The 24120-nt window shown below is 50.1% G+C and overlaps 1 protein-coding gene across 2 annotated transcripts in view; it reads left to right on the top strand.

The window, feature by feature from the left end:
• Positions 1-24120, top strand: part of DHX36 (DEAH-box helicase 36) — a 1119030-nt gene that overhangs the window by 530903 nt on the left and 564007 nt on the right. For both annotated transcript variants that reach the window (XM_069618410.1, XM_069618409.1), the window contains exon 17: positions 13566-13664. In XM_069618410.1, the coding sequence (XP_069474511.1) occupies positions 13566-13664 (99 nt within the window). The remainder of the gene's footprint in view (positions 1-13565; positions 13665-24120) is intronic.

The following is a 24120-nucleotide window of genomic DNA, read 5'->3' as shown; positions in this document are numbered from 1 at the left end:
ACTGCGCTTCTTTTGTTGTGAAGGTCCTCCAGCTGGTGGTGGTGGTGGCTCTTGGGGGTGAGGGATGGCAATAACTGATGCCATTTTTAAGATAAATAGCAGTTTTGATAAAATTCTTCCAAGTATGTACTGTGTACTAGATTGGTAATGCATAATGAGTACGAAAAGGTGTCGGAGGTGTGCAAGGGAAATTTTGAAGTTGAAAGTTCCTAGATCAGTAGAAAATGCAGTTCCGAACTGTCGGCGAAGGACGGATCTTATTGTGAAGTGCAGACGGGTTCTCGGACACGTCATCATGCCGGGCGCCAGCGTATGGTCATGTGGCACTGTCCGGAAAGGTCCGCAATGAAGTCAGATGTTCATAGATATCTACGGATGCAAAACTAGTTGAAATAGTTGCAAAAAGTGTATAGAAGTGTTAACAATGATTCTAGAAGGTGGGAAATGGCAGAGTTTTAACGTGACACTTTGTAAATTGGACACAAATATTGTTATATTTGGTAAGTATGATATTAGTAAATTGTAGGAAAATAGCATGCACTGTTAAAAACCCATGAAATCCACTGAAAAAACTTTGTTAAAGGGACGTTATGGTAAAGTTGCACTAATAAAAACCTATGAAATTCAGTAAAAAAAACGTTAAAAGGACGTTATGGTTACAAGTAAAATCGAAAAATCCCTGAAATTCGCCAGTTATGGTAAGCTAAGCAACCGTAACTCACGCCACCACCGTGCACTGCTAAGACTAACACCCAGGACATCAAAGATGGCATCACAAATATCAGCCGAGTTGTTGTCCCAAACCGCTCCCAACTTCCTTCTGGAACTTCCGGTGCAAAGCCAGGCACGCTTCAAGGCGGGGCTGGCCGAAGCCAAGTTTGTCACCCAGACATAATGGAGTCCACCGTGGTGCACATAGACACCTCTGGCCATGCCATATGCATCGCTACGGACATGAGAAGGACGGCATGGCTTCGGGCAACTAAGTTCAACCCGAATGTACAGGAACGCGTACTCGACCTTCCCTTTGAAGGGGGCACCTCTTCCATTCCACCACGGACGAGGAACTGGATAAGAAGAAAAACAGTTCCAAGACTGCAAAATCCTCATCAATCCTCACAAAGTCCACTCCTAAGGCGTATACTCAGACGCACCAGCTTTCAGACAAGGGTCGGTCCTTCTGTGGGTTCCGGGGTTTCCAAGAACGACGGTCCAGGCAACCGGACAGGTTCCCGAGCCATCACTGGTGCAAGCAACACAAGGCCGCACACAAGGGCTTCTTTCAGTCCCCCCTCCTCTACCTCAGCCGGAAAGAAGGCATGACACGCCCATCCGGGTCCACATGTCTCTGGTGGGGGGGCGGGCTTGCCCTTCACTACCAATACTGGCGCACAAGGTTTGTGGACCCCTGGATCCTATCTGTAGTATCCACTGGCTACCGCCTACCAATCCCTTCCGCTCCTCTCTTGTCCCTTCTGTGGGAGCGGTTGAAGTCCCAGCCTCCAGCGGGGTCTGGGCTTCTATTCAGATTTTCGTCATACACAAGAAGAACCAGGCTGGCTTGAGAGTTGTGTTGGACCTTTCCACCTTGAACCTTTCCCTTCCTCTTCAAAAGTTCACAATGCATTCCCAAGACACTTATAGCAGGGACATTGTGCAGGGGAGAATGGATGTGCTCCCTGGATCTGAAGGACTGGCAGGAGTTGATGGCCATCTGGCTCGCCCTCAAAGCCTTCCTCCTGATGATCAGTGGCAAGTTGATCCTCATTCCAACAGACAACTCCACCAGCTTGTACTATATCAACAAGCAGGGTGGCACCAGGTCCCCTCCCCTATGCAAACTAGCAGTCAACATCTGGGAATGGCCTTGGAAAACAGCATGCACTCGACAGCTATTCACCTCCCGGGGAGTCCAACCTGGAGGCGGACAGGCCCAGCAGGTTGGTAGCAGACAACTAAGAGTGGCAGCTGGACCACCAGGTCCTTCAAGGGACCTTCAACAGGTGGGGGCATCCTCAGGTGGATCTCTTTGCCACCTGGTACAAGAGGTGCCCCCAGTTTGCGTCCTGGCAGAGACAGGTCTGGGGCTCACTGGGCGATGCGATGGAGATTCAGTGGAACAACATGCACGCATATGCCTTCCCTCCCACTCCCCTCGTCCACAGGGTGGTATGCGAGATGGGAGGTCCATACACCTACGGATCATCCTCATAGTTCCGTGGTGGCCAGCAAGGTCATGGTTCTCGGAACTCCTCAGCCTGTCACAGCAGTCCCTGATACAACTTCTGCTGGACCCAACTCACCTACTTTCACAGCAGGGAGGCACAGTCATCCACCCCGCCCCCCAGAAGTTTTCCTTGCAGCGTGGTTCCTTAGCAGGTCACACTATCTGCATCTGTCACAGGCGAACCCAGACATCCATACACGGCGCAAGGAGTGATGCTACCAAGAGCCAGTACCAAGCAAGTGGAGCAGGCTTTGTCACTGGGCGGCCTCTAAGGAGGTCAATCCACTGACTTGTTTGTTTTTTTGTTTGTTTGTTTATTTATTTAGTATGGCGCGCAAAACCCAGAGGTAACAGGGCGCAACAGAGAGCAGGAAGGTAGGATTACATAAAAACTTGCAGGATAAGGCACACATGAAAAAGAGGTTTAGCATTACATTGCGAGGAATGTGCATATATACATATAGTTAATAAATTGCTTAAATATTTACATATTTAGTGCTGTGCATAGCAGTACGGTTTGAGCAAAGGCATGGGCAGGTGAGATGGCAGGGTTAGTCATGGGGATCTTTGGACCGCAGCCAGGTGTGGGGATGGTTCGCCTGAAGCTATAGTAGGATTGGTCTGTCCTAACGTTGAGTGGGAGGGCGTTCCAATGTTGGGCTGCCAAGACAGGGAAGCTACTGCCGCCGGTTTTCTTTTGTCTGAAATTGGGTACCTGCAGGCAGTAGGAGTTAATCGATCTGGTGGGGCGGGTGAAGGTTTTTTTCATTATTCTGGATGCGAGATAGGGGGGGGCTGCGTTGTTTAAGCATTTGAAAGTGAGTGATGCCGTTTTGAGAGAGATGCGGTCAGAGATTTTGAGCCATTTGTGTTCTCTCCTTTTGTTGGAAATGTGTTCCTTGGAGGGTAGGTTAAGGGCTGTTCTGAGAGCGTTATTTTGTAGTGTCTGTAGTTTGTTGGTTATGTATTTGTTGGCTCCTAGGTACACGGCGTTACAATAGTCAAGTCTGGATAGTATTAGGGCATTGGCAATGATGATGCAGCTGGCCTGGGTGAGGAAGGCTCTACTTGCCCTGATTAGCTTGCATGTGTAGGCGGTAGAGGATGCTAGTGAGTTGACTTGTTTTTTTAGTGACATGGTTGCATCAAGGTGAAAGACTAGCGTTTTCACTGTTTTGGCCACTGGGATGGTGTTGCCATCAATGTTGAAGGCCTTATAATTGGAGCTGAGTTTTTTTAGATTGGTGTTGGATCCGAGGAGCAGGATTTCGGTTTTCTCATCATTCAGGCATAAGCCGTGTGTGGCCATCCATGCCTGAATGATGAGATATATTTTGTTTACCAAGGCCGTATCTTAGTCCAAGTTGCCCGAAAGGGGTATGAGGATCTGGGTGTCATCTGCATAATTAGTATATGAGACACCCAGTCTGTCCAACTTGTCAAATAGGGGCTTGGTAAAAATGTTGTAGAGGGTGGGAGAGATGCAGGAACCCTGGGGTACCCCGCAAGTTATTTTGATGGGGTCTGCTGAGGCTAGGGTAGAGAAGACCCTCCTGGTTCTATTGTCCAAGAATGATTGGATCCAGGCTATGGCCTCTTTCGAGAAGTGGGCAGCTGAGGCCAGGTGATCGCACAGGACTACGTGATCCACCAGGTCGAACGCTGCCGACAGGCCGAGGAGGAGTAGCATGGCGGTGTTCCCTTTGTCGTTGATCTCATTGATCTGGGTTTTAAGATCAATTAGGGCTGTCTCAGTACCGTGCTGTGGTCTGAAGCCCGATTGGCGCGTGCCTAATAGTTTGTGAGTTTCAAGATATTGCTGATTTGTAGGTATGCTACTCTGTCTATTATCTTTAACAGGAACGGCACGGCGGTGATGGGCCTGTTATTGGTGGGAATAGCAGGGTCTAGGGTTTGCTTCTTGAGGAGAGGCAAGACCCAAGATTATTTGAGGTTGCTTGGTATGGTGTTGGAACATTGGTGTTGTACATTGGACGACGTACTATCCTTCTCCAGCATGGGGTCTGGCATGGATTCACATGCTCATGAATATTCCCCGTCGTCAGGCTGGGAATCCTCGGTAAAGAAAAAACCAGTATCAGTTTCGTTTCTGATCTGTCTTTCGTAGTAATAACCAATCACTGGTCTCTGCGTCATACTGACCACAGCCAATGACTGCCCTCTACCTAAGCACCGCCTCTGGCAGCCATCTTCAGATTTTTACCGCACGTTCATGTGTTGGGATCCTCGTGCTATTGCTCTCGAGCGTTAGTGCTATTTTTTCGCGCTTTTTCACAAAAACTTCGATTCTTTCGGTCAAAAGAGCCTCAAGCTCCACCGATCCTACATCCGATCAACGGGGACCCGTGTCGGATTCATCTGTGCCCCTCAAGGGTGAAGATTTCGTCGAGCTACGCTTCGGAGGACTCCAGAAGCTTCTCAGGCCCGGTCTCGGAGAGGGCCCAGGAGAAGGGAAGCTCGACGCCCGGAAAGCTGTTCAGGGCCTGCCCTGGATGCCAGCTGCAGAACGTCTTCAAGGAGGACGAACACTCTTTCTGCCTTTACTGCCTTCATGGGGACAAGACGCACGTGGAGAAGGACTGTGCGTTTTGCGGCAACATGTCGGAACGGACCATGAAGGACCGCCATCAACGTCTCGCCAGCTGGCTGGAGGGTAAGAGCCCGTCTGGCGAGAAGAAGAAGAAATCTGAGCGGTCTTCTAAGACCTTTGAGGGCGCCCCGGCGACGGGGGCCCAACATAAGGCCAAGCACCGCGAGTCCGCTGGCACCGGGAGCGCCGAACGGTCGGGCTCTACGGGCGCCAGGCAGGGCGCACCCTCCCCGGCACCATCAACCACGAGCCAACGCTCTGGGTCGGGTAAGAGGAAGGCCGAGCACCCGGCGAAGCTCCTGGAGAGACCCCGGTCGAGCTCTAAGGCAGAGGAGGAGCGTGGCAGTGCCCCCTCCCTCAAGGATAAGGCGGTGAGCGCACCTAAGGTGGTGAAGGCCTTGATCCATTCGACCAAGCCCTCTATCGAAACGGTCGCGGCGGCCCTGGCCCAGCCTGTGGAGGCTGCACCAGTGGTGGCGGCCTCGGGGCCCAGAATCTCCCTGCCTCCTCGGAGGGAGTCTTCTTTCGTGCCCATCGATAGGACCCCCGTGAAACCCTCCGTGGGGAAGAAGGGGGGGCAGGGCGTCGGCGTAGATTCGGCCTCAACCTCAGAAGAGGAACTGATCGAGGTCTTAAGCCACGGCCTAGGCGTGGAACAAGACCAGCCCGTCGGAATGGGCCCCGACGCAGGTGACGACGACGACATCGTCGAGGATACCGACGGGGCCCCTGCTCGCCCGTCGGATTCCCCTCTGCCAGCGCCGCAAGACAACTCAGCGGCCATTTTGTTGGCTATACAGTCCTTATGCTCCGAGATAAGGACGAGACTACCGTTACCGACGGAGGAACCTCTCCCGTCGGGGGATCCAGAACCGGGACCTTCTGGTGTTCCCCCTACCAAGAAAAGAAGGATTCATCCACCGCCTCCTTTTCAACCGTCGCGCCCCGTCCAGCCCTCCTCCCCGTCCACCCGAGGGGATGATACGGGGACTGACACGGCAGCGACGGGTACGGACGACGAGGCATACGACGAGGATTTTCCGTCGTCGCCTCCCACCAGGGCTTCTCCGCCCGACGAGATTGGATCGTTCCACTCAATGATCGCCAGGGCATCCGAGCTTTTCCAACTCTGCCCTGAGGAGAAGAAAAAGGAAGGCTTCCTTTACCAACGGTGCGAGACCAAGAGGAAGACGGTCCTCGCAGTGCCTCTGTTGGACGACATTTGGGATGAGGGCCTTTCCCTCCTCAAGAACCCTTCCACGACGCCAGCGAAAAGAGACCGGTACGAGAAAAAGTACCGGGTCCCGGACTCGGCCCCCCTATGCCTCCGGGCGCAGCCTACCCCGGACTCCGTCGTCTCCGCGGCAGCCAGGAAGAAAGCGGGGGGGGGTGCGGCCTCCACGTCGACTTCCCCGCCGGACGGCGAGGGAAAGAAATTGGATGCCATGGGGCGCAGAGTCATCTCGTCGGCGGCGACGACGATTAAAGCGGCCAACGCCTTGGCTATCGTGGCCCGCTACGACAGGGAACTCTGGTACAAGATAGCTCCCCTGCTGGATTTTCTGCCGGACGACAAGAGGGCGGAGGCCCTTGAGATCCTGCAGGAAGGTGAGGTGGCCTCGGACCACGCCATCACCGTGGCGACGGACATCGCCGACACTGGGTTCCGCCAGATGGGCAACGGCGTTTGCCTTCGACGTCGCGGATGGCTCAAGGCTACGGACTTTCGGCAGGACGTCCAGACCAGGGTCCTGGACATGCCCTTCGACGGGAACAACCTGTTTGGGAAGACAGTGGACGATTCCCTTCAGGCCATCAAGGCGGATACTGAGACGGCCCGGGCCCTTGGAGTACTGCAGCAACGGCGGACGCCCTTTCGGAGCGGCGGAGGCAAGGGCGCCTCCAAAGGTTCCGGCGGCGGTTTCGCTTCCTACCGTCAAGCGGCCCGCTCGTCGTCGCAAGAGGCCTACAGAGGACGAGGCAAGTCTGGCGGACCCCGCCGTCGTCGCCAAGGAGGCCAAGGCGGCAAGGCCGCGTCCAAGCAGGATTGAACCGGCCGTGGGGTCGGGCCCCCACCGAAGCACCCCGGTGGGAGGCCGGCTGGCGGGCTTCGTCAGCGTGTGGGAGTCCATCTCCACCGACCGTTGGGTGCTGGACGCCCTGGCCCGGGGCCACGCGCTCGAGTTTCAAAGAAGGTGCCCGCGCGTCCCCCCCGTGGCCAGGAAAGAACTTCACGTCCCTCAACTTCTCCTGGAGGTAAAGGCGATGCTCAGAAAGGGCGCCATCGAACTCGTCCCAAAGAGGCTTCGGGGCTCCGGAGTCTACTCGCGTTACTTCCTCGTGAAGAAGAAGACGGGAGGATGGCGCCCCATCCTGGACCTGCGACGCCTGAACAAGTTCATCAAGGCGCAGAAGTTCCGGATGGTCACCCTCCAGCACGTCCTGGGTCAGCTGGAGGAAGGAGACTTCCTATCGTCGTTGGATTTGGAGGATGCCTACTTCCACATTCCCATCCTAAAGGGGCACCGAAAATTCCTCAGATTCGTGGTCCAAGGGCGTCATTACCAGTTCAAAGCCCTTCCCTTCGGACTGCGGTCGGCACCCAGGGTTTTCACCAAGTGCCTCGCACCGGTGGCGGCGCAGCTGCGCCGCGAGGGGATTCACGTCTACCCCTACCTGGACGACTGGCTCATCCGCGCCAAGACGAGGGAGCTCGCCGTGGTCCACACGGCAAGGACCGTCCAACTCCTCACGGACCTGGGATTCTCCGTGAACTACGCCAAATCCCACCTGGTGCCCGCGCAAGTCGCACTATTTCTGGGAGCGAGGCTCGACACAGTGTCCCTTCTGGCCTCCCCGTCGGAGGAGAGGACCAGGACCATCCTGGGCAAGGTGCAACGGATGTTGGTGGCCGACGCGGCCAAGGTGAGGTCCATCAAGTCCCTCCTCGGGATGATGTCTTCCTGCATCTACCTCATTCCCATGTGCAGGCTCCGGATGCGCCCGTTGCAAGAGTTCCTGGATGCGCGCTGGATCCAGACGACGGGCAGCTTCGAGGAAAGGATCAAGCTCGACGAGAGTTTCCGACGAGCGATACGGTGGTGGGGCACCCGCGCGCATCTGACGGCGGGCATGGACTTCCAGACCCCAGCCCACCAGGTGACTGTGACCACGGATGCCTCCCTAGAAGGGTGGGGAGCGCACACCGAAAACCTGCACGCAAGGGGACTCTGGCTCCCGACGGAGAAGTCCCTGCATATCAACGTCCTGGAGCTCCGTGCAGTGTTTTGGGCCCTCAGGTCCTTCCTTCCGTCCCTCAAGGGCAAGGTGGTGAGGATCTTCACCGACAACACCACCACCATGTTTTACATCAGGAAACAGGGCGGAACCAGGTCCCCAGCGCTGTCCAAGGAGGCGCAGGACCTGTGGCATTGGGCCGTCGCCCAAGGGATTCTTCTGGTGCCGTTTCATCTGGCAGGGATAAAAAACACCATCGCCGACTCACTCAGCAGGGAGCTGCGCTCGTGCCACGAGTGGGAACTACGGCAGGATCTGGTGGATCGCCTCTTCCGACGGTGGGGCACACCCCAGATCGACCTGTTCGCGACGGCGACGAACACCAAGTGCCGGAGGTTCGCCAGCAGGTTTCCCCAGACGAGGAGCATGGGCGATGCTTTCTCGTTCCCCTGGGAGGGCCTGTTCCTCTACGCGTTCCCTCCCTTGCCTCTGCTAATCCGGCTCGTCAACCAGCTCAAGAGGTCACGGTGCAGGATGATCCTCGTCGCACCTGCGTGGCCGAGGCAGATATGGTTCCCGGACCTTCTGGACTTGTCGGCGTCCCCGCCAATCAAGCTGCCGGCGGACGCGGATCTACTCTCCAGGGAAGGAGGCGCCATCCTCCACCACGACCCGAAGTCGCTGAACTTGCAGGCCTGGCTCCTGCAGCGCTAGAGTTTGGAGGATACGACATACCGGCCGATTGCAGAGAGGTTCTTGCAAAGGCCAGGGCGTCCTCGACTCTTAAATGCTACGGACACAAATGGAAGAGGTTTTCTGTCTGGTGCCACGCACAGAAGATTAACCCTCTACGGATTACGGCTCCCCAAGTGCTGCCGTACCTGCTGACGCTGGCCAAAGCTGGTCTGGCACACGCGTCCATCAAGATTCATCTTGCTGCGATCTCCCGATACACCAGAACCACGGGACGGACGTCCTTGTGGTCTCATCGTCTGGTGAAAGAGTTCATGAAGGGACTGTTCAGATCGTTCCCGCCGGTGAAGGCTCCGGCCCCGGCGTGGGAGCTCAACGTGGTGCTGACCAAACTTATGGGACCTCCGTTCGAGCCTCTGCACTCGGCCCCGTTGAAGTTTCTATCGTGGAAAACAGCTTTTCTCGTGGCCATCACCTCCGCACGACGAGTGGGAGAGATCCAGGCCCTTTCCTGCAAGGCCCCGTACTTGACTTTCCACGACACGAGGGTAGTGCTCAGGACGCACCCCTCCTTCATGCCCAAGGTACCGTCGGACTTTCATCTCAACGAACCCTTGGTGTTACCTGTGTTCTTCCCGTCGCCTTCGTCGCCGGCTGAGAGGACTTTGCACTCGCTGGATGTAGCTAGAGCGCTGAAGTTCTACGTGGACCGCACGAAAGGTTTTCGGAAGACGTCACAACTCTTTGTGAACTTTGGACCTGTCAATCAGGGGAAGGCTCTCTCGAAGGCTTCCATCTCCAGATGGCTCTCCGGCTGTATCATGTACTGTCACCGGTTGGCAAACCGACCGCTGCCTGGCCGTCCGAGAGCCCATTCCACCAGAGCGATCGCAGCTACCACGGCGTTCCTATCTGGTGTGCCCCTGCTGGACATATGCAGGGCTGCTACGTGGAGGTCGACGCACACCTTCACGAAATTCTACTGCGTCGACCGGGATTCCAGGGAGGAGTCCAGGGTCGGCCAAGCAGTGCTGCGCAACCTGTTCGCCTGAGGTGAGCCTGGTGAGGAGGTAAGATGCTTAATGTTGAGTTGATGTGATGCTTAATGTTGAGCCTTTGCCACCTCCCGTGGTTGTGCATGTGTGTACTGCTATGTATTCTTTATTCATGAGCATGTGAATCCATGCCAGACCCCATGCTGGAGAAGGAACAAGTTACTTACCTGTAACTGTTGTTCTCCAGCATGGGTCTGGCATGGATTCACATGCGAACCCTCCCGCCTACCCCTCTGCGGCTCTTCACTTGGTCATACTGCCACTTCACGTGCTTCCAAATCTGAAGATGGCTGCCAGAGGCGGTGCTTAGGTAGAGGGCAGTCATTGGCTGTGGTCAGTATGACGCAGAGACCAGTGATTGGTTATTACTACGAAAGACAGATCAGAAACGAAACTGATACTGGTTTTTTCTTTACCGAGGATTCCCAGCCTGACGACGGGGAATATTCATGAGCATGTGAATCCATGCCAGACCCATGCTGGAGAACAACAGTTACAGGTAAGTAACTTGTTCCTTTTCTGCGCCCCCCGCTCACTCGGGGGTGCAGGTGGGACACATGCCGCGGCTATCTGAGCCTACTGGAACTCGGAGGAGGAGGTGTTTTCATCCTCCAACCTGGTAGTTAAGACATCCGGAGGGTCTGACCAGGCTCTACCCACCTATTAAAAAGCCACATCCGGTGTGGGACCTCAATGTGGTCCTGGTCGCCCTGGCTCATAAACCATTCGAGCCAATGGCGTCCGCGGATATCAGGCTGGTCACCATTAAGACAGCCCTCCTGGTGGGCCTTACCTCTGCACGCAGGGTCAGTGAAATCCAGGCTCTGGTGTCTTCAGAGCCCTCTATTACTTTCTATAAGGACAAGGTGGTGCTTAGAACACACCCAGCATTTTTACCTAAAAATTAAGAGATGGTCCTACCAACTTTCTTTGTGGACCCTAAGGAAGAGGCTCAGAGGGTACTGCACTGTCTAGATGTTAGGCAAGCCCTAAAATTGTACCTCAACAGAACTAAGAGCTTCTGCAAATCAGATACTCTGCCACCTTCGGTGGGTCAAAGCCCGGCTATCAGGCTTCCATAGCGAGATGGATGGTTGCGGCCATCAGGGAGGCATATGAGGGGCAGCACAAACCTCTTCCAGATAATTTGCATGCCCATGCTATCACGTTGCCTTTTAGAAGCATGTCCCTTGGCAGGTCATCCGCAAGGCGGCTACATGGGCTACGCATTCGGCCTTCTGCAAGCACTACTGCTTGGATGCCAGCTCCATGTCGGATATGGCATTTGGTCAGGCAGTTTTGAGGAAACTATTTTCCTAGGAGGGTCACCTCTCCACCCTGGAGCTACATTCAGTTGTAATAGCCCACACATTATGGATGAAAGGGGATTAGATGTAGGAGTAATTATAAGTTACTCACTGTAGTGACTAACATACTCCTAGTCCACAGTCCCCTTTCCTCCATACGTCCCACCACCCCCCTACCCCTAATATAGCTAGTGTCATTAGGCAAAGGTAATATTGTCAACGCGGCAAAGGGGACTGAGGAGTGGCGGCGGAGTCAGGGGAGCGCATGCTCCCAATGCTGCGCCCCCGCACGCATCTAAATTTAAAGGGGAAGATCATTTTTTTTCTAGTGAAAAAGGTGCCATCTCTCGTCCCTATCGAGGGACGCCCGTACAGTATGGAGGAAAGGGGACTATGGACTAAGAGTATCTTAGTCACTACAGTGAGTAACTCATAATTTACTCACCCTAATCATATTTCTGGTGCTTGTATTTGCTTAGATTCACATGCGCCCACCCTACCTCCCCTACTTGAGTAGAAGGTGCTTAGATGTTTTCTGGGTTCTCACTGATTCTGCTATCACATCTTTACTCGCGCTACACTTCATGCAACCTCATGTCAGAAACAAACATCTGAGGGACCGCGACGCGTGAATGACCATGGGTAAAGTACACGTCACACTGGGGATAGTATTACTAGCCACGCCCTGTCGACGTCAGTTTTTGAGTTTTGAAAACAAATCTTGTAATACTCTACGACTTCCACTAGATGTTGCACTATACAGAGCATGTGAATATAAGCAGATACAAGCACCAGAAATACTATTACTGTGAGTAATGTATCCGATCTCCTCTTCATTATTTCACAAATATCCCTCGTTTTGTATCTGTCTAATGTTGGGAGGAATATTTCTGCGTTCACAAACTGGGGCATTTTTGTTAAAAGCAAGATATACATGTACTTTACTAAAATCTGTCACTTTTACTCAATTTAAAGGGACTCATTTTGGCAACATGAGAAAGTTGGAGGGCAGGAATTGTAACCTATGTTTCAATATTACAAGTGCATTTGTGCCGCTGGAACACTTCCCACTGAGCTATCTTTCTTTATAACCTTGGCCTGCCGGTTGAATACAGTTCTTTGCTTCAGGTACACTACCCCCTGAGCTATATTACGCAGTGTTTTGAATATACTGTGATCTCTGCAACAGGTATATTAAATCATTATATTATTTGGATTGGGAATTGGTGGGATTGGAATCTGTAACTTTCGGATTTCTCACACAGGTCATCAGCAAATCAATATGCGCCTAAAGACAATATTTTTCAATAGTGTCTTCATGAACTATTGTGCAAACTCAATTGGTTTCAACTGCAAAATGGAGGGGAGACTAGAGATACATTCAAAATATTGAGAGATTTGCTTCAGCTCATCCCTCCACGCCCCAGCAAACCACCAGCTGAAAGTCTGTCCAGCACATGAAGTGCAGGGAGTTTATTTGTGCTTTTTCACCTCTGCTCTGCCAGCACTCAGTCAAAAATGTGACAGTAGCGTTTGTTCAATGACACTTTTAAAGCATAAGCATGACATGCCTGAATGATTCCAGGCACAAACACAAAGCAGTACTTAATGCATTTTGAAGGGGAAACTATTCAGATTTGAGTGATATTTATTTAAGTATTTGGCCGAAGCCGACTTTTTAAATTTCAGCCGGAATTTGGAAGAATACTTACCCAAAGCTGAATTTATTTACACCCCTACACTTAAGTGGATGCCTTTTTCACTTACACAGCATGTTCACCACTTCTTGTGGTCGACAGAGACCGCAGCATCCTTGGCAGGGGAACATTTTCATCTGCTCTGGTTTGCAGAAACCTTCCATTGAATCAAATCGGCACTCCCCTGCAAGCCAATATCTGGCAGTGGATTAAGGAAAATGAGAACCACAGAGCAGATGAAGAGGGGGGCCATCTTCAGTGCCACCCAGCTCCACCATTGCGGTTTGTGATTTCTTGGAAAGTAGAGATGTTTTAATTGTAAAAACTTCGATCTTTTGGTATGATTGTGAGTCAATTGCACCAAATATATTTGTATTCATATTGTTTAGTTCATGCAAAAACCCTTTTGCTTCCTGGAAAACAATGTCCGTTGATTTATAGGAATTCTTCAGATGTGGACAAGTTGCTTCAGATTTCAAAGAGCATGCATAATTTGCAAAGTTGTTGAATGCTTCCCTAAATTCTCTCCCCCCCCCCCCGCCCTTTGCTCCTCAACCTTGTCATGGTGCTGGGATAGTTGTCTCACTGGCAGTATTATATTTAAGAATGTGTTTCTCCTTGGTAACATTATCTGATACCAGAAAAGGCTATAAGCGAATATGCATTTGTACCATTTATGTGAATACTTTTTTTTTTTTTGTTGCTTTTTTGCTTAACGGGGCCCTTTTTGTCTTTCAGATTTTAAAACTTGGCAGAATTGCTTCGTTTCTTTGCCGTTTATTGGATCCACCTTCCACAGAAGCTGTTGACTTGGCTATAAATCATCTACTAGATCTGGTAAATTAAAATATTGTGTTCAAAGTTATAATGGGTCACAGAATTGTTTATCAATTTCTATGGTTTATCGTAATTGATATTGCCATAAGCAAAATTACTTGTCAGATGTGGTTGAGAGGCTCTTAGACAATGGGGCCTTGTGTGGTATTTTAAAACCAGGGTGTTTTTCTGTTTTCCTTTGACCAGCAACTGAATTTCATATGCTTCATAAAAATGTGCTTCTGTTTACCTAGGTAGCCCTGGCATAAAATAGATAGTTGAACAAATGGTTGCATAAAAACAAATGGTCATTACTAATTAAAATTGTCACTCACACTGTTATTCTAGTGGCCCTTGAGACAATCCAATAACAGAATATAGCCCTGTGCCTTGTTTCCAGCATTTTCTTTACATTTCTTTGCATCAAAGTTTAATATTTCAGGGGGGTTCTTGAAAAGACAGTATTAAAATTGTATTTAGCTTTTAGAAATGTGTATTACATTTGTATTATACATTTCATTTCTATTGTATCTTGTGTAGCTCGACTGTTGCCATTTTGATTACTTTGTGATGAGTACTGCGAGAGTGAGGTTGGGGAAGTGGTAGAAGGAGAGTTGAAATCAAAATCCTACGGTGCTGAGGAGTACACATTCAGACGTACCTGCTGTCTGTATGCCAGTAGGATTCTAGATGAGTTGAACATGTTGGAGCTGCGAGCGAGAAGCATACAGGAAGGCTTGCTGGCATGGAGAAGGCCGCTGGAAACAGAGGAGGAGACGTGGGCGAGCAAAGAGGGTCACAGAGACATGGCGAGCCTCAAAGGTGCTCCTGGAGGTCAAACCTCTAGCACAGGCTGTGCTCTTTAGTCTTTAACGACAGGGGAAGTCGATGTGACACTATGGAGCTGCACAGGACATTGGAGGAACGTCTGCACTCGCCACAGTGGAATGCAGGTGAAGGAGCAGTCCTACATAACCGCGATTATGATCAGAAACACTTAGTCTCCCCAAAACAGCTGCGGTCCCCGGTGCATTCTAACAAGCGTGACATGCCTAGTTTGAAAATTACAAAATTGCCGATATAGAAAATGCCCAAAGGCTGTTGGAATGTCTCAAAGATGAGATGCAAAGTTCATATCAAATAAGATGACTCTTTGAATGCAGGCAAGACAAAGTGCAAAAGCCAACCTCATTCAAAAACATATGCATGAGATGCCAGTGTGGGGGAGCACTTCGAACAATTGCTAACAAAGATAGATATGCCAGGTGTTCACAGTATGTTATTCTGATACAATCAAAGAACTGAGAATCACATTAGAAGTCCTGGCAGGCGAGTACACCAGGCAATTGCCATTGAACACTGATTCCTAGCACTGGAGCATACCAGTCAATCTACAAGGTTACAAGAAGTCTACAGAAAGACTGCTAAAGAGCTTTATTGCTTAAACCACAGTGTTGAGGGCTCAGAGAAGGTCCAAAGGACAGACTCTCCGCAGTCCAATCAATTGTTATGTCAAGACTGGACTATGCTTACTCCCTCTGCCTCGGAGTCCACGCGTCCCAACTGACTAAACTACAAATAGCTCAAAACGCCACAGCCAAACTGCTACTAGCACTTGCCCCAAGAGATCACATCTCCTCAGCCCTCAAAACTGTGCACTGGCTTCTGGTTGCCCAAAGGGTGATCTTCAAAATCTTATGCATCTCTCACTGAGCAATGCATAAAACCGGACCTCAATATCTTCAAGACAAACTAAAGCCCTACCATCCTCCACACACTCTAAGATCAAGCTCTGCCAGCCTCCTAGTCATACCAAAAACCAATTCAGTCAGGTTAGGTGGATCATCATTCTCAGCCCTGGCCCCCACTCTGTGGAACGCACTTCCACCCCACATCCGACTCACTGAGGACCTCATGTCTTTCCGCAAATTACTGAAAACATGGCTCTTCCCCTAAAATCGACTCCTAACTCAAACTGGATAACAGTAATCAATGACCTAGCCCAAAGCTGCTTTATCATAAATAACAATCCAGCATGATGATCCGGGCAAGAAATCGAAAACTAATAACCACAAATGTAAATTAAAACGGATAAACTGAATAGAATGAATGAAGTGGATGACATTAGTAAAGTGGATCAAAGGAATAAACTGGATGAAATTAAGGAAATGGATGAAATCAATGAAATAGAGGAGAGGATCGAAGTGGACGAGAGGACAGAAAGGACGGGTAAATGATACGTATGGTGTTCATGGAATGATAGAGTGCATGGAATGAACGGAACAAATGGAATAGATGAATCAAGTGCATGGGACGGATGGGGGGCATGGGACGGTAGGAGTGCACGGAATGGTAGGAGTGCATGGAATGCATGGAGCATGAAGGCACCCGATCTCAAGCACTTACTGAAAACCACCATATCACATCACCACTCTCACTCTCTTCTATACACCACCACTCAACTAGAACACAGTGAAACTATGACACATTCGGTATAGCTGTTCTCATACCAACACTTGCCACATACTGCCCATCATCCTAACTAAACACAGCTGGCTGCACACCCGCCAGCCTAGGTATTTTCCTCAGGCCTAACGCAGCCAGAATCAGTCTGGTATCAGCCTGCCAGAACGAACACATACTCCTGATCTCCCAACCACCACACCTACCGCTAAGAAGCAGCTATCATACGAATGCCACACCTGCTGCACACATATCCGGTGCACACACGAACCTTATGACTCCCTCTCTCTCTCTCTCTCTACTGACTTTAACTATGGTTACCGAGGGCGTTCAACCTACCAGCGCCTTGAGATCATACCAATGGTACATAAGGCGCTATATAAATGCAAAGTAACATAACATACCATTAAAGAGACACTTTTTGCCATCCCGTTTAAAGAATCCTGGGGTAGGGGACCACTCTCTGGATCCAAGGGTCTTTTCCCTGGAGAACATTTTCTTTGGAGTTATTCGGATAATTTTGATTTGTGAACACTTTTTGCTAACATCAGAAAAAAGACATTTCCTTGCGCCTTTTTGTTCTATTTGTTAGTGTGAGGGCCAGGATAGGACGTTTGGACACAAGGACAATTTATTATTTACTGACATCCTGACAGACATATCCTTAGTTTTGCTTTCTAGGTAGGGTGATTCCTCTTTAGAACAGGGCTAGAAAGGCATTCTCCCAATCATTTTTCCTTTTAATAAAAGTCTTGGTTAATATGATGGATACCTTGTGTCCGCCTCTTGTTTCTGACCCCTCACAATAATCAGTACCATAAATCTGCAGTATGTTTATATGTGTTTGCTTAACATGTTATGCATAGTCTCCGTTATAGTGATTGGACCAGAGCATTACAACTTGTTTACTACATTTTTAAGTTACACGTCAATAGGGGGATCCTAGTAAGTGGATTATCTATGGCTTATAAATGCTCCCTACAATGCTTTGATGGCTTCATCAGATTTGTTTTGCCATCCATTTTGGCAATCAAGTGCAGAACCCGAGAAAACTACAAGCAGCTTTGAAGAATTCAATATGATGATCTAGAGTGTTTTTCAGTAACCACCTAGGGGGTTCAAGTCCAAAGTATTGTAAAACATTTTTTTGCATATTGTGACTTGGGTGTTTTCTTTGTCTGTGCCACATGTACCAAACTGTCTTTAGGTTTTGTCAGTTGTGCAACCCTAGGTTCCTGTGAATCGACGAGGACCGATGGATAATTAGTGCCCGACATGGGATCACAAGAGATGCATGTGCCAGGGTTTCATGAACTGACTACTGCTGTACAGATATGAGTAGTGGCCTCACACTACTACTAAACCTGCAATGATCGCTATTCTAAAGGTGAAACAGGCGCTGCCTGACAGGTATGCCTCTTTTGGTAACGCGGGCCGAAAACAGAAGTGGGGCGAGCTGGTACAGAAATAATCGAAACAATAGTACTCTAGTACCAAAATTAAAAATCCGTCGAATCAAGGTTCTATAAAGATAGGTTCTTTAATTAAACTAACAAAAATGCGCACATCTAATAAAAACACTACTGGCCTACCCCTGGAAGGGAAAACCAAGAAGGCATACTTTAAAATAAAGGGACACTTTAGGTTTGTAGACTTGGGGTGGTCTGGTAAAGATTTCAGCAGCAAAATGTCAGTTATTGTGTGAAGCATAGATAAGACAGGGCCAAAAGTCACCAAGCTCCTGAAAAGCAGATCAGAAGGACAGGGCCCCTTCAAATACATTTAATGCTAGTCTTTCAGGTTTTTAAATGTCACACTGAAAGTCTGGGTGCTTTTGATGCCAAGCAGGCTTTGAGTCAGGGAGTGGCATTGACTGGATCCCTTGATGCATTACGATTAGATAGCGGCAAAGGCTTGCGGGTTGAAGGTGCTGGGAAGAGCAAGTGATGCCAGGTCAAGGGAAGGGGATAACAACAACATATCAAGCCATAAATCATAGTACATCCCCCACCTATGACACACATCAAGGAGATATGGGAAGGAGACCTATTACCAATAGAGGAGGAATAATGTCTAAAAGCTCTTTTGGCTATAGGAGAGGTCAATGTATCCTCAAGGATGAGGCTTATACAATACAATATTTTGCACAGAATATACTATTCTAGGGATAGACTATATAAAATGGGCAGACCAATGAATGACATGTGTCTCAAATCTAGAAGGCAAGTAGGAACATTGGTTGCACAAAGGTCATGTAGTGTTGGGACATGGTCATGGCCAAACTCTCAATGTTATTGGGCTACCAGAAAATGCTGATGATGCATGTAAAATGGGAGCTGGAAGAAAGTAGAGGAGAGCAGAAACGGATACATATAGAATTACTGTTGGGGAAAAGGCACCTGGTGGCACAATGGGGTCCAAAGAAATGCCCACCCTGGGAATTTGGAAAATGGATCACAGCTGCATAACGGAGATCACATCACATATAGGAACAGGGGATCGATAAGGCAGTATCTAAAGATATGGGTGAAATCCTTCATGGCTGACTAAGCGGCGGGCATGGCGGAACAAGACGTTGCATGAGTATGGGATGGGGTTGAGAAAGAGGTAATAAATGGGGCAGAGAGGGGTAAAAGAAAGGAACTGATAAGTAGAGGGTAGTTCAGCGGCGAGGAAATCGGTATTGAAACAAGAATAAGTCATATTAATATGTTGTGTCAGAACTTGGTAAACATTCAATAAAAATTGGTTTATTTTAAAAAAAAGTGATGTGAGGTCAGTTGTGTTGGAAGACTCAGTGGGCCTTGGGCACCTAGAAGTCGAGGCTTGCCTTGATCAGCGAGCAGACTGGACTGGCTCAACATAGCATGTGGGTAATGCAGCGGGCACTCTGTGGAGCTCGAAGAAGCTGTAAACCAGGCAAGCAGTGTCGGGTTGGGGACACTAGAAGGTGTCTCGGATGTGGGGACAGCAGATCTTTAGTTTCTGCGTCAAACAAAACTCTGAGATGTGAGGTGGTTGTGGGTAAATATTGAAGATGACTGGTGGTTCCCTTGCAGCAGCTTGGATGCCATTGATGTGCCCAAACTGGCATTGAGGTGGTTCAGACATGCACGAGAGAGCCATCGGCCATTTCCTCAGTTTTTTGGATGCTGGGAGACCTAGTCCAGGGCCTCAGGAGCAAGACTCTTCAATGGATTGTCTTTCTCCCGCAGATGTGTCATCAGTTGGATATCCATTCCATTGTCAGTTGCTCGGAAAACTTTTTAACAGGGCCGTGTAGTGCACCTCGAGTCGATCGTTCTTGCCTTGATCGTCTGCTTTGGATGTGACATCGGTTGTCGTAGATATACTGCGTCTCTACGCCCCCCCCCTACTTGAGTCCCTTTTTCCACGCTCTAAGCACGCTGCTTGAGGATCACTGCTAATCCTTGGCGTTTATATTCAACATTTTCGTTATATTTTTTTTGACACGAGTTTGCCCCATGTCTGCGTCCAAGGTCAAGCGCTGCAGGGGCTGTAGCTCCAAAATGTCCATTACGGACCTGCACGGCATCTGCATGTACTGTCTCTGTATGGATCACAACACTAAGGGCTGTGGTTCATGCAGAAAAATGAACGCCAAATCCCTCAGGGAAGGGGCAGTGAAACTTGCAGTGGGACGACCTACTTCAAAATCTCTGGCGCATGAAGAGGTTGCACCCCACTCCCCTCCTGCCCGCCTCCACCCCCGAAAGCTCAGCTGCTGCAGAGGAAGGATAAAGAATCTGGCTGAAACTGCCGTAACTGATAAGAAAAAGGGAAAGAAGCTAATTGTTTTGTTTTTGTTAGAAGACTGGTGACCACAGAAGGGTGGAACCCAGCAAGAAGTGGACAGTCCTTGAAAATAAAAACTCATCTCTTCCTAGCAAGGGAAAAGCGACAACTGATCGCGGCACTTTCCTAGTGGGGATGGAAGGGAGGGTAATGAGTAATCTGAGGGAGAAGAATTCATAGAAAGAACATTACGGTAAGTAATTTCTCCTTCAATGGATTGCCTTTCTCCCGCAGATTCCTCATCAGATAGACTCCCCAAGCAGTACATGTGAAGGAGGGGGATGAAAGTCCCTTAGAGGAGCACATTTTGCAAGACTGCTCTCCCAAATCGAGCATCAGCTCCACGGGCCACATCCAGGCTGCAGTGTTTGGTATAGGTATGCAGCGAGGACCAGGTTGTCGCCTGGCAGATGTCCCTCTCCGGTACTCCCTTTTGCAGGGCCATTGAGGGAGCCACACCTCTAGTGTACTGTGCTCTGATGTCTGCAGGTAATTATTTCCCAGCATTGTGGTAACATTAGGAAATGCAAGGCGTGATCCACCGTGAGATGGTCTGCTTTGAAACAGCCAAACCTTTCTTAGACATAGAGAAGGTCACAAACAACTAATCCACTTTCCTGAACTCTGCCGTTGTGGCAATGTAAACAATCTGTGCCCTTTACTGGTCCAGCCTGTGAAACCGCTCCTCCACCTTGGAGGGTGTGGTATCGGGTAAAAGACAGGAAGGTCAATGGCCTGGGACAGTGGAAATTTCGATACCACTTTGGGTGGAAACCCGGGTTGTACTTTCAGGGAAACTTTCTCCTGGAAGAACAGAAGAAAAGGTGGCTTGCAAGACAAGGCCTGCAGCTCGCTGACCCATCTCAAGAGCCACACATGTAGGTAGAGGGCCTCTGGGTTTGGGTGGAGCACCTGACCTTCCGACCGAGATAGGAGATCCGACTGATGAGGCAACCAGAGAGGTGGGCCCAAGTTCTGAAGCTCCGAGTACCATGTCCTGCTCGCCCAATCCGGGGCGATCAAGATCTGGGTTGCCATGTCCGCTAAGTGCTCCTCCGGCTTCTTATGTGCCGTGACCCCGTTCTCTTGTGCTCCTGTTCGACCCCCTCCTCCAGACCCTGTTAGATTAGCTGCTGCTCCCTAGTATATGCCACTGATTTGCTAATTAATTCCCCCTCCGAACCACAGCCTTCATAGCGTGCAACACAATATGTGGGGAAGGGCCAGAGTTCCTATGTTCCTGAAAATAATTGGCAATTACCTCACCTAATTCATGGCATATGACTGGATCCCTCAGCACCGGGTCATAAAGCTACCAGGGCACCGCTGTCTCTCCAGCCTACCTACAATGGACATAGTGATGGACACCGAGGCATGGTCCAACAATGTTTGCGTGCCGATATTCACCCCACGGACACACCGATATAGTGCACTGGGAACCAACAGGAGATCCAACCTAGAGAAACCCCCATAAACATGAGACTAGAAAGAATAGTCCTTCTCCCCGCCGTGAAACAACCTCCAAGCATCTACCATCCCCAATTCCCATAGAAGAGACCCAAAGGCTAGTGCATTTCTGAAATCCAGCCTAGTAGCAGACCGGGTTTTGTCCATCGGGGGATCAGGGTACCACATTCAGATCGCCCTCTATCAAAATCTGCCCCTCTGCGAACGGGAGCACCTTGAGGAGAAACTTTTCTAGGAACACATCCTGCCCAGTATTGGGGGCATACTGGGAAAGCAAGGTGAAGAGACAATACCAAAGCACACACCACTGCACACATGCAAATCTCCCCTGGGGATCCCATAATACCTTAACCTTGGATATTGGGTTATGTTCCCCAATTAATATTGGCCCTCCCCTCTTCTTCTCCTCTTCAGAAGCAAAGCACTGCACAGGAACATTCCAGAACGCATCCGCTTTTCATCCTGTGCGAGCAGTTGCATCTCTTGTAGGAACACTATTGATAAGGACATTTCTCCCAGTTTACGCAGAACAGATTTCCTTTTCATCGTTTAGTTCAACCCTGGGCATTCCACGTACCCATCTCAATCAAGTCCTCCACTTCCGTATCAACTGTTACCCTATCCAGACAACCCCTTCATCTTGCGGCATATTCCACAGTAGCACATGTGATCCAGCGCCATTCCCACGTTAAACATTTGTAATCTCAAAAACCCCACCATCTCCCCACTTTTCCCACCCAACATTTAACAGTGCTCAAACAGGAGCAATACTCATACGTCCCGTCCCCTTTCCTCCATCCTTGTGGGCGTCCCCCAACATGGGGACGGTACCGGAACCTTTGGCAGTGAAAAATTGAGCTTCCCCATTAAATTTAGTATAGCACGTGGGGGCACGGCCTCGGACGTGGGAACGCCCCATTGATTCCCCTGCCCTCTGGCACCTTACCTCAGTCCCTTTTTCTGCACAGACTGCATCGGACCTGGCAGCCAGCCCAGAAACTTTTTTAGCTTTCTGCTTGCTCCCTGTTTTGTTTTTTCAATCTTCCTTCCAGTGCCTTGCATCACCTGGCGCATATCTGCGGCAGGAGGATTCACAAAATGTGCCTCATGCGACTGCCCGTTTCTGGCCTCGGACCCCCTTGCACTCTGTCTTGAGTGTTTGGGGCCGGACCTCCGCTGGCACACATGTTTGGCTTGCAGCGCTCTCGATCACAGGGCATTGAAGAATCCGTTGTCGCGGTTGAAGGAGATCTTCCACACTTCTCCTCTGCCCCACCTTAAGGACTTTGTCTCCGGGACCTCTCGTCAAGACAAGGTAAGCCCTCTGTTCAGCACGCTCCTCAACGCAGTGACTCCTTCTCCAGGTTCCCACGGATAGGGGTTCCCCCCAGATTCAGGTTCTGGCAGGTCTGAGGACTCTAAGGCTACCGGCTCACAAGCCGAGTGACCCGGGGGCTCTTCCGGGTTCTCTCGGGGCAGACCTGATGCCATCCAGGCTACCGGCTCCCAAGCTGAGGGGCTCATGTTTGTCCACTTCAACTCCAAGGGGTATGGGAAAGTCGAGTGCCACCTCCAAGAGTGTGTCCTCGGCTTGATCCAGCGCAGCTACCGGTACAGGTGCCGGGGTGTCCGCCTACTGGAGCTCGCTCCAAGGTCGTGAGTCAGGGCGTTACGGCTAGCGGCCAGCCGGCCGAGGGCTCATCGCCTACCAGAGGGATCTCTTAGGTCGATGCTTATGCTGAGGGTGCAGGACCCGAGCTGTATCCTCTTTTGTCTGAGGACTCTGCCCAGGGCATGGCTCAAGACTTCAAAATGGCGGAGAAGCACGTGGCGGAGCCTGCCAGGCCGGCGGCCATCTTGGATCCAACTCCGGTCCCGCCGTGTAACTTCCTGATCAACCTCAACAGCCAACCCGGGCAGCCTTGTAACCTTAACTTTTCCCAGAGTTTATCCCTATTTACTGAGTCAAAGGCCGACCGGAAATCAATGAACGCCACATAGAGCACCGGTGCATCCCTTCGAGAGGCCTCACAAATCAACTGGTCAAGCGAGCAGATGTTATGTACAGTGGAAGTGCCTGGCCTAAAGCCTGTTTGTTGGTCATGCAGGTTGTTTTCGAATTTGACCCAATCCTGAAGTTCCTTCAATACCAGGCCCGAGAATAGCTTGCCCGTCATGTCTAATATGGACACCAGTCTTTAGTTTTCTGTCTCGTTCCTGTCTCCCTTCTTATACAGAGGAACAAGCATAGACTGCCTCCACATGGTCGGGATTGTTTGTTCGTCACACACTCCATCAAACCACACTTTCATATCGGGAACCCACACAGTCTGGTCCTTTTTGAGGACTAGATTTGCTAACCATTTTGGCCCTGGGGCCCTAGGCGATTTAAAAGTTTTAATTGCCATCATCAAAGCAGTAACTGATATATCAATCGGCCAACGTTCACTTGAGACTGAAATACCAGATGTCGGGGTAAATGGTTTGCATTTTTGATTTCCACCAGTGTGTTTCAACCAAGTTACCTTAGTAATGGGATTTAGACTATGCTGCTCTCGTACAGTGCTGTAATTCTGAGCCTGTGCAAGCCCTCTTTCTCAGCTCATTGTTCTCTGCACATAATGCGCTTGACATTTTGAATTTGGGCATTAAACGGGTTACTGTGCGCCTTGCCTATGACAGTAGGGCGAGTTGAGTTAAAGGACGTGATCTCCCCATTGGATATATAGTT

The sequence above is a fragment of the Ambystoma mexicanum genome, chromosome 10 (genome assembly GCF_040938575.1).
Source record: "Ambystoma mexicanum isolate Mex_15411 chromosome 10, UKY_AmexF1_1, whole genome shotgun sequence".
NCBI lineage: Eukaryota > Metazoa > Chordata > Amphibia > Caudata > Ambystomatidae > Ambystoma > Ambystoma mexicanum.
This window is presented reverse-complemented; position numbering and strand designations above follow the sequence as displayed.